A 15,100-nucleotide genomic window follows, 5' to 3' on the forward strand; every position below is an offset into this window, starting at 1 on the left:
TCATTAGTTTGTATTTGTTCATAACTCGAAGCTAGGAGGTCAAATGACTGTTCTCGGTAAAACATTAACACACTGAACTCGTATTCGCGTAAACAATTATTGTAACTGGACACTGTTTTCAACGAGAAAGTTGATGGATTTGGTTAGCTGTTCTGTATTTTGTTAAATCGTCTATGTTGTTGATGGATTGGTACAAATGCACTACTCAAATTTTCCTTATTTTTTTAATTAATTGTGAGGAATCTGCGCGATTGTTACGAAGGTTTTAAATCCTAATCAATTATCTAACTAGCGGTTTCTCTCTAGTTACAGGTAACATTAAGAAACTTTTAAGTACAGTTAATATCTAGGTGTAATACGTGAGAGTATTGTTTTAGTTTAAACCCTAAGTAACCATCTGTAGAAACAACCTCCAAATTTGGTGCAATATTTCAATGTAATATGCATACAAACTTTTCATGTTGTAAAACAAAAAATCTACGTATTACACACGATCTCACATGATCAAATTACGAACGAATGATATGTATTGTAGACTTTTCTAAACTTGCAATTTACAAATTTTCAATAATATATCTGTTTATTCTCTAATCCTTATCTTTTCTCCCATCTTAATATTATTAAAAACGTCAAAGCTTAAATAAACATAATATTACCTACTAAGAAAGTAATCGGACCTTTATTGAGCATCACTTTCACTGTTCGACATAGATGTTTATCACGATATCGTACAAACGACTGACAAAAACTCGCGGTTACCGGTCAACCTAAAGGTAAAGCTGTTCAACCCGGACTTTTGAATTTTAACGACTGTTACATTAAACTATAGATAACCCGATGTTCCTTTACAGGCATAGGTTATGAAAATAAATTTTGAAAAAATGAATAATAAAGAATAAATTGTAATATATGTACATAGGTGGTCAATCGCAGTACGTAATAAATGAATGATCAATACAGCTAATCACACAAATACCATTAGATAAGAAAGTAGGATTTTCATTTACTTTCCTTGTCTAAAACAATTTGTACCATCGATTGCGGACTAACTGCCCGCACTGACTTTGTCTGAGCTAGCTTTAAAATTGCCTGAATTCATCTTTTACAAAATATTTGAAATTTTATGCATTCAATAATTTTTTTCAAATATTACTTACTTCTACATACAAAATCCCAAGATTCTGGCTGTAGCAAAGTCACTGTAAAGGTAAGAAAAATCTGTCACTATCATTCATTAACAGTAAGAAGTGCAAGACATTACTAAAAGTAAAACTAATCAGTCATAATCATACTCAACTTAACCTATACTTATTCAGAAGTCACATAACTACCCATCAATTAATTACAATCAATGCAAACACACGACAATTTTAGCAGTAATATAGGACATCCGTACAAAGTTGATCGCTGTACCGTTGCGGTAAGAGCGTGGACGTGAACACGATTAAACGCTTCCGTCCACCGTGTGAACCACCTTTAGGTATCATGTTACAGGTTTGTTTTGATACGGGCACTCATTTGTTTTGCCGTAAAGGACCGTCAGGTGTTAAGTGGACAGATGTCCAGAAAATACACCAATCTGCAGTAACTTCAAGCTGGTACAATAAAATAATGTAGTTAAAAATCATAAAAGTGGATACGCCCACGGCTAAACCACAGAATCAATTTTTATTATATTTCGCGTGAAAATAGTTGAGGTAAGAGTCCGGTAAGAAGGATCGGGAATTTCTCATTAATGTTTTAGGGGATTTAATCATATATACATCAACATTGCTCTCGACGTTTCGGCACATTTAACAAGACTTTAAACACAATATAAGGGACAAAGTAAATTTATGATTAACGTTATGGATATAAACAAACTTTAAATACGATTTAACAGTTACATTTCACTGATTTCATAAGGGCGTATATTACCTTTTTTTAGCAACAATTCAATCAAAGCCACAACAAAAGCTTACATTTTTTCCTAAACACGTAAAAAGTACAAAAAGTCTTTCAACCTGCAAGTAAAGCTTATAAACAAGTTGTACAATCTCGTCACGATCTTATTGTATGTTGTGAATAAGCTATAGGTGTCAGGGACGATAATTGATTAGTCACCTGAAGCTGATGATTGAAAGGTCAACTTCTTTGTTATATTTCTGCCTACACTGATACTTGTGACAGTATGATTTTTTTGACGACCTCCGTGGTGCTTTGGTTTAGGTCACCATGCCGCTACCATTGCACTGGGAATTCGTGGGTTCGATTCCCACACGGAACAATTATTTATGCGATCCACAAATAATTGTTTCGGGTCTGGTTGTACTTTGTGTCCGTTGTTTGTACGTTTGTAAAAGTCCCCACGACACAAGAGCAATTCCTAGTGCGGGAGTACCTTTAAAAAAAATATATTAAGTGCAATTACGAGTACATACGTGGGACATATAGATGCTTATTATTATTTATTCGTAAAAGAGATTTAATTTATATACATTAGATTAATAGTATAGTTAAATGGCCAATAAATAAAAAGAAAGATGTATTTATACGATTTAGTAGATCAGATTTTTGAGTACCGGAAGTCATACTGGTGACAGGATGCTACGAATATTAATGGCTACCACATTCTTATAAATAAGTTTTATAAAATTTGCGCTTTCACGTCCTTATGACAGAAGGCGCAAGATTGTGTGCCCTACTTCTGGGTCAAGGTCTTGCCTTTCGTCTTCCAAATGTCCTGAGCGACAAGTGTCCCGCAAATTCCGCCAAATCATCGTGCCATCTGCGCCTTGGTCAGCCTTGACTGTGTGCTGTCAAATATGTATAATTATTCCCATCGAAATGCTTCCTAAATTCCTAAGGAAAGCGTTCATTTGATTTTACTAAAATAATATCAACAATATATATTATTTACAACATTTTTCAAAGTATGCTAAAATAAGCTACTACTATGTATGCAAAAAGATAAAAAAAAGAAAACAATATGGGAATCGCGCTACACAGCATTCCGGTCAGGAGAACTATCCAACAGGCGTTTAATAATTTCAAACCCTTTATTAATACAATACTTGTATTACAACTTCCATCAAAACTACAACCTCAACTTAAACCAAGGTTAAACGTCGAGTTAACATTTCGTAACAACTCAATGTGTCACGGTCAATGTTTCTGATACAACTGATTAGCTTTACGTAACTTGTAAATATTGTATTGTATCATAATAAAAAAGGCACGTGTTTGAGAAAATATACATGTGCAGGTATTACATAATATAGGAAGTATGGATGCTTAGAGTAATCTGAAGATATAAGCGGAAAAGATTACGTAAATTTTGGTATTAGACTTTTCAGGTATGCTAAATACTTAGTATTTGGAATAGACCTGAACTTGTTTTCGTAAATAAGAATTTGATAAAATACTTTATTTTATCAAATTCTTACAAATGTTGATGAATCGGTGACCCGATCGCTCCCGCTCCCTCTCGAGACTCTCCCAACAAAAAATGGATTAACTGCATAATAGCATAAACGAGTAAATAAAAACTAGTACTCGTATTTCGGGATAGGCCGAGCAGAATGACAATAAAATAGATGAATAGATGATGTTAATATACTTCACTATTCAACTCTTTAGAATCTGATTACATGTTATTCCCTTAATTACTAATAACTATTCCTAGAGTACTTAGTCTTAAACAAAACCAACAAAAAGACACCACTTAGCAGAAAAAAATCTTGTTCAACAACAACATAGGTAATAGGAGATTGTACATTCATAATGATATACTACAAGACAGCACTGGGAACAGGGAACAAGCAGGAACACTGGAAACCTGCTGCTTGAACCGTGGGACGGTAGTTTTTCTCCCAACCACATCCCGGCTGATCAATGAAGGGAATCGTTTTTGTAAACATAAAGTGCAGGCACCATTGAGAAGCTGCGTTCAATGGATTGATAATGCTGTATGTGATCATGTGAACCTTTTAAAATTAATGGAGTATAGACTAGTTACTACTTGCGACTTTGTTCGCATTAATCTCTCGCTTAGACTGGGAGCAGTTTTGCGGTCGTTAGATTAAGCTGAATATCAAAATTCCTACCAAGTGACTAACAACTTCGGTACAATAAAAATAAACAGCAAAAACAAAGAGGTTGATTATGAATAATACATTCTTAAATAAATGTTTATAGGAAAGCCCTTATTATTTAGTTGGAAAGCTTCTATAACACTCTCGCGTCTTAGCTAAATATCAGTTACGAATTCATTACTTTAATAATCTAATATATAAAATTCTCGCGTCACAGTTTTCGTTACTATACTCCTCCGAAACGGCTTGACCGATTTTCACCAAACTTGAACATCTATTTTTCATAGCCCTAAGTGCCATTTTTTTTTCATTCATATTACAAAACCACTTTTGCTGGGTCAGCTAGTATTAATATATATTTACAGGTTTCTTAAATGCAAAATCTTTACTTATAACAAGAAACATAAATCTAAAACAATAATAAATCCATTTCAAAGTGGCATACTCACCAATCACGATAGCGATCATTCATTCCATTCAAAGACCGAATGAGTGAGCTAATTGATTCCATTCGGTCGTGATCAGCTAATTACTTGGATTGATGAGTTGAACTTCCTGGCTTGATCAATCGGTAGCCATCGATTATGTTTAGATCATCTTTGTGCTTGATTTAGTTTATGAAGTGATCAGAAAACTGATTGTTATCTTGACAATGCCTGCTTCTTTATGTTAGTAAGAAGTAACTTGGAATCTTACTAAAATGGAATGCGAAAGTTTTAAATATTTTTTTGATACTCAATCACGCCAAAATTGCGAAACGGATTTTGATAAAACTTGGCAGTATTATAGCTTATACACCAAAATAATATATAGGCTATAGAATACATGTATATATATGCATAATATATTAACATACGTCGATATTACTCGATATATAAACTCACGTCTTAGTTCCCATTATTGTAGGAAGTAAGCAAAGAATACCATTTGCCATTTATCGCAGACATATTTTTTTAACTTCAACTCACAAGTTTCCCTCTGCTGAGCAAAGGTCTCCTTCTAAAAGAGGCACGGTTAGTCCTTAACCGAGCGAGCGCAAAGTTTCTCACTTGTTCTTCTTAAAAACTGTCCTTACTTCTATAACATACATGCATAATAACAAAATAATTTCACAATTGAATAGATCTTTACAATGAAACATTGTCATTCGAGATTGGGGCCACGAAGTCCGCGATAGTATCGCCTAGCTAATTATTGTGGCCATTAAATAAATGGTCATGTTCTTTTAAATGTTCAAGTAATTGATTTGCATTCGACTCTTTGTGTGTACGATTATTAATTTATTTTTAGTAATGTTAAAGCTTACTGATTTAAAATTGATGGTTGTAGAGCAGAACTGTAACTAATCAATATATTTAAACTTATTGTTAAGCGTCGGATATTATTACAGTTTACTAATTGTACCTGGAAGTCTTTCGATCTCTTATCATAACTAGCAACCCTGTATTGAGCAAATTAGAGACCCAAAAACGCAACTTGCAACGATTGCTTCAATATTTTTTCTGTACATTCAAAAAACTATTCAATCCAATACAAGTTTATTTGTTACGATGTCGTTAACACTATTGATCTGCTGAACCGATTCTGATAAAATGTAGCATAGAGATCGTTGGTTCAGAATTACAACAGTAGCGCGATTCTGTACAGTCAGTACTGTCGGGTATCGAAATTTTGACAGGTACAATGTACTGCCAAAATATTTCCTACTACACCCGTCAGAGGCGTTGATCAGATTTTCATACCAAATTTCTCGATGACAGATCGGTTGTCGGGAGTCGATAGTAGTAGAGAATTGAGTTACGGATAGCAATGTCAATAGCAGAAGAAACAAATGAGAATCAATTTATTTCTACCACGTCAATTTCTTTGTCCTCAATAAAAGGTCTTCCACTATCTCAATTAATAAGTAAATTACCTCATAGAAAACCTTAGGACCTTTCACATTAGCGATATAGGTTACACTGATCTCATGACGCGATGCAAACTCACCTGACATTTGATTAAAATGTCTTCATCTGATCTAATAGATACAGGGGCCGTATTCTCACTTGCTAAAGTTGATAGCTTTTGTTCAAAATAGCTCTGTGTACTAAATATCCTGAATGTGACTGTGTGTCTGTTTGTGTTCTTTTACGTCTAACCGGCTTAACCGAATTGGATATCTTTTCGGCTAGGTGATAGACTTATATCCTGAGTAACGAAATCACAAAAGTCAGTAGCTTAAAATGATTCGGAAGTTTTACCTAATTTATAGAGCGTTATCCTATTTTCTCGATAAAACTGCATTGTTTGCAAAAAGCCAAAGTTTTTCTCCATTAGCCACACTATGACGTCATAATCTCCACCAAAACGTCAAGCAACTCAAGATCTAACTTCTAGTGCAGGAAAGATACGGCACTATATTATGTATACGTATCTCTTTCTATACGCAAAATTTTAATCAAAACATATCTTAGTACGTCCCAATGCATCACAAATTCACGGTTCCACGATTCGTTTATGATCCTTTTATGGTAAATGTTTAGTAGATTTATTATGTTTGATACTAATAAGTGTTAAAGATAGGCATGTTTTAGTGCTCGCTCGGCGTGAACTCGTGACTACTGTAGAGTGTCTGAATCTAGAAAACCTAAATTTGAATTTCTTAATATCCAATTTAACCTATCCAGACAATTACAAAACACTGAACCATTGCTTGCTATAAAATCCTATTTATAGCAAGTTGGTTGTTTGTATAGACACATACATACATACATAATGTCACGCCTTTATTCCATAGGGGTAGGCAGTGACCAAAAAACGCTACCCCTTGCCTCTTCTCATACAAGACCGCTGGTCACGAGTACTACGCATATGACCTTATGATGAGTGATTACCGATATTATGAGTGTATGTATGTCTTTCTAAAGTATCCCCTATATATCCCCTAAAAGTAGCTTAAACTCAAAACTTACATAAACAGACATATAAACACAAAAACGCTTAAAAAATCTATGAGCGGATTTTTTAAGCGTTTTTGTCTTTTCCCTTAGGGCCCTAAAAAGACATATACACACAAAAACGCTTATAAAACCCGCTTATACCTTTTCCCTTAAGGCCCTACAGTACAACACAGTTACAGTATCTGATGAACATCTCGCTAGTTCCCACGCCGCGGTTTCCGCAGGTGCGGAGGATCTTCTTACATCTTCCTGACAGTACCTTGTACTAGTACTGATATATAGTAATGAGTTACGCTTGGGATTTTGTAGATAGAACTCCTGTACTAAATCTATTAACATTTCAGTAGTTAAAATTGCCAAAGTCTCATAATTTATGAGTTTATCGAATTTTGAAGTAGGTAAAGGGGCCATAAAATTTGTTTCACTTCTATTTAAAGCTGGAGACGGTTAGGTGCTTAGTTTTTAACTCGGAAACTAGTATCTATGGAGTTGGCTACTACTTTCTTTCCGTCTATTCAAATTCAAATTCAAAATTCATAAGCTGTCTTCGTATCAAACAATAACTTTACATTTGAAATTGCCTGACATTTATACATTCATTTCAAATAGATATTTCACGAGCATTAGTGAACTTTTGGAATAAAAATTGATTAAGATTACTGGTGCTTAGTATTAGTATCCACAACACAAACGCTTTAATATAACAAATCAACTATTCGCGGCTCGACAATCTATTCCTTTAGCCGTGAAAGCAGGACAAACATTCGTAACATTAAGTATAGTCAATTGGTAGAACGGTAAGATTACTACGGTACCGCACTTGACAAACGACGCAGGTTTACCCTTGATACCGTGAAATAATACCTATTGTTAGTTAGGAATTTGATAGGATTAGAAATAACTAAAGTTTATTGTAAACATTTATTTTGATGCTCACTCTTCGAGAATGAGATCCAGGTGGTATCACGTTCGTATATTTTGCACAGTTCTTAACAGTTACTTGGGATTAAGGCACGTGACGTGTTATAAAAAGAGCGTATTTATTACTGCTTTACATATAACATTTGGGTATGACAGTAATAATTACGCAAAATATCTATTGGGATTGACATCAACTAGGACTGATTTAAAAAAATGGAAATGCTCATCGCGCTTGTCACTAAGTTAGTTTTTAATCTATCCATACAATATCTGCGCTGAAGGTTAGTAGCTAGAAGAACTTTATATTGCGTATAAAAATCTAAGGAGGAAGTTACCTTTTCTGACTTCCATACATTACGTAAAGAAATCATCACTTTTAGCACTTTTTACCAAACCATTGTAACAACATTCTCAATCGCTTGACGTGTTAATTTTACGATTACAATACCTGTTTACATACAATAGGCGCCATGATCTCTCACCACCTAATATGGATCGTTACACCTTTTAATTTGAGAATAAATGTCATGGGAAAGTAAGACAAAGGATATGAAAAATCTTGGCTTGTTTTGTTGAAAGAGAAATGGTGGAATCACATGCGAATTGATATATGAATAATTATTGTAAAGTGTTCTTTGAAAGCTTTCTTTATGTAGGTACGTGGATTATTGCAGTAAGATTTTTTCGTTCACCTTTAGTTTGGGTTTGTGTTATAAAATATCAAATATGTAGGTGTTATAAGATATTGCACAAAATTGTCTTGAGTATAGTTTTCTTTTTAGGTGAATTTTTGTGTGAAATCACAGTACTACCAAAGGTTCAATCTTTTCTTTTAACCTTTGTTTGAGATTGGTACGAAACTATGTGGTTTGTTGTGTGTTTGCTATTGCGATAGTTAAACATACATATGAATAGTTTAATGCAAATTCCAACTGCAAACTGCAAGCCTTTGCATATGAGTTACAAAATCTTTTCTAGAGGTGGCGACAATGTGGTTTTTATACAATATATTTTGGTTCTTGAAACTTGCAGTTTACGGTTTGTGGTTTGCGGGTTGCTGTGTGCAGTTTACAGTTCAATGTATTTCTAGTATTTTTTTGTTTGATTTTTGTATAGCTAAGGTGTATAATATTTTTTTGGTGTGTGTAAGATTTGCACGATTGTGTTTATGCATGGAGTTCAAATTTTGATAGTTTGTTATCATGTTCGTGTTTATTGAACATAATATGTTGTATATTTTGCACTATAATATTTAATGACAGCACTTCATGTTTAGATTTTTAATTTTGTATAATTATATTGTCATGTATGAATCGTGGTCATTAATTTTACTATTTTTGGTAAACATAGTAGGAAACCAGCCATCTTGTGGTTTTTATTAGATTTTTAAACTTCTCTTAGGTTAAAATCTATGCATATTTTTAAAACTACCTTGATGAATCACCATAATTAACATACACAAGTAGTTGATTCTGACGAGCTTTTTATATACTTTGTGGTTTAAACTCATACAAAACACTTAAATTATAAAGACCCTAAGAAAATCCTACCATTTTCTTTTACCATTTTTTATACATATTCTAATTGTTGCTTTCATTTCCCCCACAGACGATGAAGGAGGTCACATCAAGCAAGGTTACGAGTCCCGGCGGCAGAACGACCTGTACATGCGGCTCGGTCTGCTCCTGGGAGAACGGCGAGGGTCCAGGAACAAGGCCAGAGACAGCTGCACCTCGCTCGCGTCGCTTGATGCTCATACTTTGGCTTCTCATAATACCAGCCCGGTTAGTATGGATTTTGTGGTTAAGCTGTTGAATTGGTGTTGTTTATGTGTCTATTATGGTTGGTATCAACGCTGGATGTATTTTTAGGTACATAGTCTTTAATAACATGTCGTCTAGCATTATAGGTGTAATATGTGATATAGTACAGTTACCCAGTAAAGACTCATAAAATAAATTAGTGACAAGGTTTTCAAAAACTTGATATAATAAATTGGCTCAAATTCTAGCATGAAAACGTTTTAGAATTTTTTGAGCTAATTCTTTTTTGTCGTCGATTATAGCAATGACACTAAACACAAGAACCTCATATTAATAGGACTGAATTATTAGAACATGGACTTTAGATTTTCAGTCGTTTGTATAATCGTATATCCGTATTTATCATCTGTCAAGACTCATGTATAAACAATAATCCTACAGTCTTTATTGAAATTTAAACAGCAAAGTGACCTAATGGAAACAGATATTCTAACCCGGCCCCGAACCTAACACTTATGACACAGACGTTTATTATTTATTATACGCCATTCACTTTATCATGTATGTCGTCTTATTACCGTTGTTTATAAGTTATTACGTGATCATGTAACGGATTATGTTTCTACTAAGAAGATTTAGGTAGAAATAAAATACGTTACGCTAAACAATTTTGTTTTAACTCTACTTAGTATTGCGTGGATATACTAGAATTATTTGTCTAATTGCCCAATTTTACTGTACTCATTGATGTGAAAAGTAGAAAAGTCACAAATTACAAAGATGGCAATTGATAAATGCCTTAATAAAAAATAAAGGAGCTACGAGAATATTGAAAATAAAAAGTCTTAAACATTATACGAAATTAAAGCCAATAGACCAAAATAAGATAAAAAATCATCAGTACATTGAATAACAACTTTTTTTTTCAGGTGTCAACTCTCACCGGTTCTTCAGAAGTGGAAGTGGCGACTCCTCTAGGACGTGACTCCCTCGGCTCTCTAGCGTCTATGTCGTTGTCTGCAGCCAGCAACTGCTCGTCATCCAGTCCTGGCAGCAGACGACATTCTGTTAACAGTAAGTTTATTTGAACATATACATCTTAAAAAAATCTCTCAGTACCATTATCAACCACATAGCTTCAGTCAATATATGCTCAAACTCACCAGTGCCCCTAGCATACTAAAGAGCTATTTGTAAGTAACAAAAAACCGCCCAAAGCAGCCCTTGTTAACCATGTTTTCATTGAAGAATTTCTGAGACAATTTACATGGTTAATATTATTAACTTAAATCAGCTCCACTATCCTCAAATTATTAGTCTTTCGAAACGCTTTACTTCTTTTCAATTAAAAACTGTTATTTTTCTAGCACTCCAAAGTGGCAGATCAGATGAACTGACGCGGATGTCAAGCGGTTTCTTCAAGACTAGGAAGACGGCTGCCAGACGATCAGCGAGGGTCAACAACAAACAGTCTTCTACTTCATCAGAAATCAAAAAAGGTAATTCTTCACCTTCTTCCCACAACAGGCCTTTTCAAAAAACCTACCTTTGTATGAAAATTGGATCTTTCCAATATAATCATTTCAAAAATACTGCTAAAACGACTTCTTCAGGTTATTTTAAATCTAAAATGATCATCACTATAATGCAAAAAACTTGCGCTACTGTACTGCAAGATTCACCTTTAGTGGATAACAGTTATACCAAAAGATTGATGGTATATTAAACACTACCTAGAAATGTTAGCCTCCCGTTACTTTAAACATATAAATACTACTGTTGGTACCTAGCAACGATTTTAAGACTTCTTCGAGACACGCAAAAAAGATGCTTTGTTATATCAAATTAATATTTCTTCAAGTGGACAAAAAACACGGAAGATTTAAAATAAGCTGTTGAAATTACATTTTGTTGATGTAATTAGATACGTAATTGAATATCATTGAAATTATTTTTGCGAACTTTGACTTTTATATTTCGGCTAGAAAAAGTAGACCCAAATTTTCATACACGAGTATGTTTAGTTTTTCTATTGATACCAGGTACTTCCCCTCTATAGCAATCGTGTCTGTGCTTTATATTATTGGGTACAATGAAAAAATGGATGCCTATTAGCATAAGTAAATTTAGAAGCACGTTGACTTGTTGCTCGAGTTACATGTAACTAATATGGCTCCAATGATCTTTTTATAAGGGTTCTTTTTTGGCATTTAACGACATTAAATAACATTTATAACACTAAAGGGTACTATTATTTTAATTACTTAGACTTTTCCTATAACTTATAGTTGGTATAGCGAACGTATTATGTGTCATTTCATCTAAATTTTTTGTTTTCCTTATCTTTTCTTTCCGTGAATAATCTAATTTATCACCTTTTATCTATGTTCTCTCCTCGTCTACAAATAGTAAAGACACTGTCACTAATTAACCATATTCTTTCACAGTACACCCATCACCCCAGCTGACGTTACGACCTCTGTTCTTCGAAGTGCCTTCAACAGACAACCAGACCTATTTCTCCGGAAGACAGTGGCTCATGAGAGACATGGAGAAAGCTTTGGACTCCAGTTCTGCTGGTATGTTATTTAGTGATACTCCAAATTTTTGATTTTGAGATTGAACCTTATGTTCCGTTTGTTATGCTATCATTTGATCTCTTGGCATTACTAGTAACAGTTGAAACATAATATTACAACATGTGATCCGCTTTAAAATTGTTCGTAAGCCTAAACCTTTGTTTTGACACCTACAATGACCTACAAACAGCAATATAAATTCGTCGAATAGCATTACGAATGTTGTTCAGTAGCTCGATTCTGTACTACTATCGACTACAGTCAACCGACTTGTCATCGAGAAATTTTGTATGATAATCTAAACAGCGCCTCTGACGGGTGTCGTAGGAAATATTTTAGCAGTACCTTCTAAATGTCAAAATGTTGATAACTAGCCGGTTGTCGTTAGTCTATTATCGTTATATGGTAGAGAATCGAGGTACAGAAGAAGATTCTTCTATTGCCCATAGCAAAATATTTTAATATGAAGATTTTATTTTGACTCAATGTTTTCTCTTGCCATTAAATTGTTTAACCATTGAATTGTTTAACTGAACCTTTTTTCTCTTCACCAGGTGTCCTAGTATCCGGCTGCCCTGGAACGGGCAAGACAGCACTAATTCTACAACTGGTGGAATACTCCTGCTTCGGAAGGAAGAGGAACTGTGAATATGAGGAGTTGAGAGAACAGTCCGACATCAGGGAACTGCTGCCCGAAGAGTTAACTATTGGAATGTTCACCCATCTGGCCTCGCATGTTGTCGCTTATCATTTTTGTCAGGTAAATATTATTTGGCTCTACTTTGTATTAGTATGATCTACGATAAACAGTATTACAGAATTATACTAGATACCTACGTATAGTAGATATCCGGTAAAATGGGAGACGAAAAGACGAAATGATCACTAGGCGTAATACCAGGTTCAGTTCAATTTATCACGAGATCAATTTCAAAAACAAATCAGCTAAATAATTTAGGCTGAAACCCAGAACAGCTGATAATAACGAAAAACGTACGAATATAAATATTAGAAGTTCAGTCTTTCGCCTCGACTAGCCAATATAAAATTATCTTCTTCTCACACTTAAATAATTATATTCTTTTTGTTACAGGCCGATAACAACAGCACATGTCTGGTGGGTGAATTCGTCCACTCTCTAGCAGCTCAACTCTGCCAAGCTCCACGACTCCAAGCATACAGGGAATATCTCCTCAGCGAACCACATCTACTAGCCTGCCTCTCTCTAAAAGAATGCATTGCAGACCCAGACCTCGCCTTCATGAGAGGAATTATCGAACCTTTGATCATATTAAGGAGGAACGGAAGCATAGATTCATCCAACAGTATAATCCTTGTTGATGGCCTTTGCGAAGCAGAGTACCACAGGCCAGATCATGGATACACTATTGCGTCTTTCTTAGCAAGACATGTAGCAGAAATGCCTACTTGGTTAAAGGTAGTGGCAACAGTCAGAACTCAGTTCCTAGAGCTGACTAAACAGTTGCCGTACACGAGGCTGGGTCTTGACGAATCAGACAATGTTCATAAAGATCTCTTGGAGTATTTCAACGTGAGGCTACAAGCAGCTCCCATCATAGAAACCAATATCAAATGTTCAACAGGAAAGTCTGAAGGGGTCCACAATTCTGTCATGAAGTTCGCGCAATACGTTCTACATCTGAGCCAAGGCTCGTTTTTGTTCCTAAAGTTAATTCTAGACTTACTTGAGAAGAGTCATATCGTGGTGAAATCGACTAATTACAAAGTGGTACCGATATCGTTGGCGCAGATATTTTTGTTGCAATTCAATCTTAGATTCCCAACAGTACAATCTTTTGAGAAAGTCACTCATATCCTAAGTGTCTGCTTAGCCGCACTATACCCGCTCACCTTAGTAGAAATATACTATTCAGTCAATTCGTTGTTGGTGAACACGTTCTTACCTTGGGATGAATTCTGCCACCGATTCGAATCCCTCTCTGACTTCCTCGTGAAAAGAATCGACAACACTTACATGTTCTTCCACCCATCCTTCAGGGAATGGTTAATAAGGCGAGATGACAATGAAAGTCCCAAGTTCCTCTGTGATCTGAGAGCAGGACATTGTGGTATTGCATTTAGACTATCAAGAGTACAAGCGCCATTAGATTCAGAGAAATCGATGGAATTAGGACACCACATTCTCAAAGCTCATATGTATAGGAATATGGGACCAGCTCAACTAGGGTTATGTCCAAGAGATTTGCAAGCCATGTTGGTGGCAACAAGTTCGGCCAATGTTGGCGAAGCTATTGCCAATCTGAGGAATATTTACACGCCGAATGTGAAAGTTTCTAGGCTAATGCTCTTGGCTGGAGGGTCTCCGAACCAAATTACTGAATGTCTTGGCAATGCTCCATTGTTGTGTATGTATTCTTACCAAGGAATATTGGCAATGGTTGGACTGCTGATAGAATTTGGTGCTGATTTAGAAATGACGAATTCTCAAGGATGTACCGCTTTGTCTTTGGCCTGTCAACGAGGGCACACTGATGTTGCAAGGAGACTTATTGCTGCAGGTGACTATACTATTAATATTAACTTTGCTGGTAGATCTTATCATTTGCGTACCCCTTGTCAAACACAGTAGTAATAAAGATTTGTTTGTTTCTGATACCTCTCGAAGTCAAAGTGCATCTTCTAAGCACTCATAAAAATTTACAGGAATAAACATTTTACCATATTATTAGGATCTCAATCCGCATCTGAACAGCGTGGAGGACTGAAAGCCTGAAACCTCCCATATTCTAAAAGGGGTCTCCTTCTACCCAGCAGTGGTTGATAAATAAAATTATTTAACC

General features: G+C 35.1%; 1 protein-coding gene across 4 annotated transcripts in view; it reads left to right on the top strand.

Annotated features, from left to right (window-relative positions):
• The window catches only part of rols (zinc-RING finger and ankyrin repeat domain-containing protein rolling pebbles), a 206,831-nt gene that overhangs the window by 186,645 nt on the left and 5,086 nt on the right, over nt 1-15,100 (top strand). For all 4 annotated transcript variants that reach the window (XM_076118934.1, XM_076118938.1, XM_076118935.1 and 1 more), the window contains 6 exons: nt 9,545-9,720; nt 10,629-10,773; nt 11,067-11,198; nt 12,147-12,278; nt 12,833-13,038; nt 13,372-14,818. In XM_076118934.1, the coding sequence (XP_075975049.1) occupies nt 9,545-9,720; nt 10,629-10,773; nt 11,067-11,198; nt 12,147-12,278; nt 12,833-13,038; nt 13,372-14,818 (2,238 nt within the window). The remainder of the gene's footprint in view (nt 1-9,544; nt 9,721-10,628; nt 10,774-11,066; nt 11,199-12,146; nt 12,279-12,832; nt 13,039-13,371; nt 14,819-15,100) is intronic.

Source organism: Anticarsia gemmatalis, chromosome 10 (genome assembly GCF_050436995.1).
Source record: "Anticarsia gemmatalis isolate Benzon Research Colony breed Stoneville strain chromosome 10, ilAntGemm2 primary, whole genome shotgun sequence".
Taxonomy (NCBI): Eukaryota; Metazoa; Arthropoda; class Insecta; order Lepidoptera; family Erebidae; genus Anticarsia; species Anticarsia gemmatalis.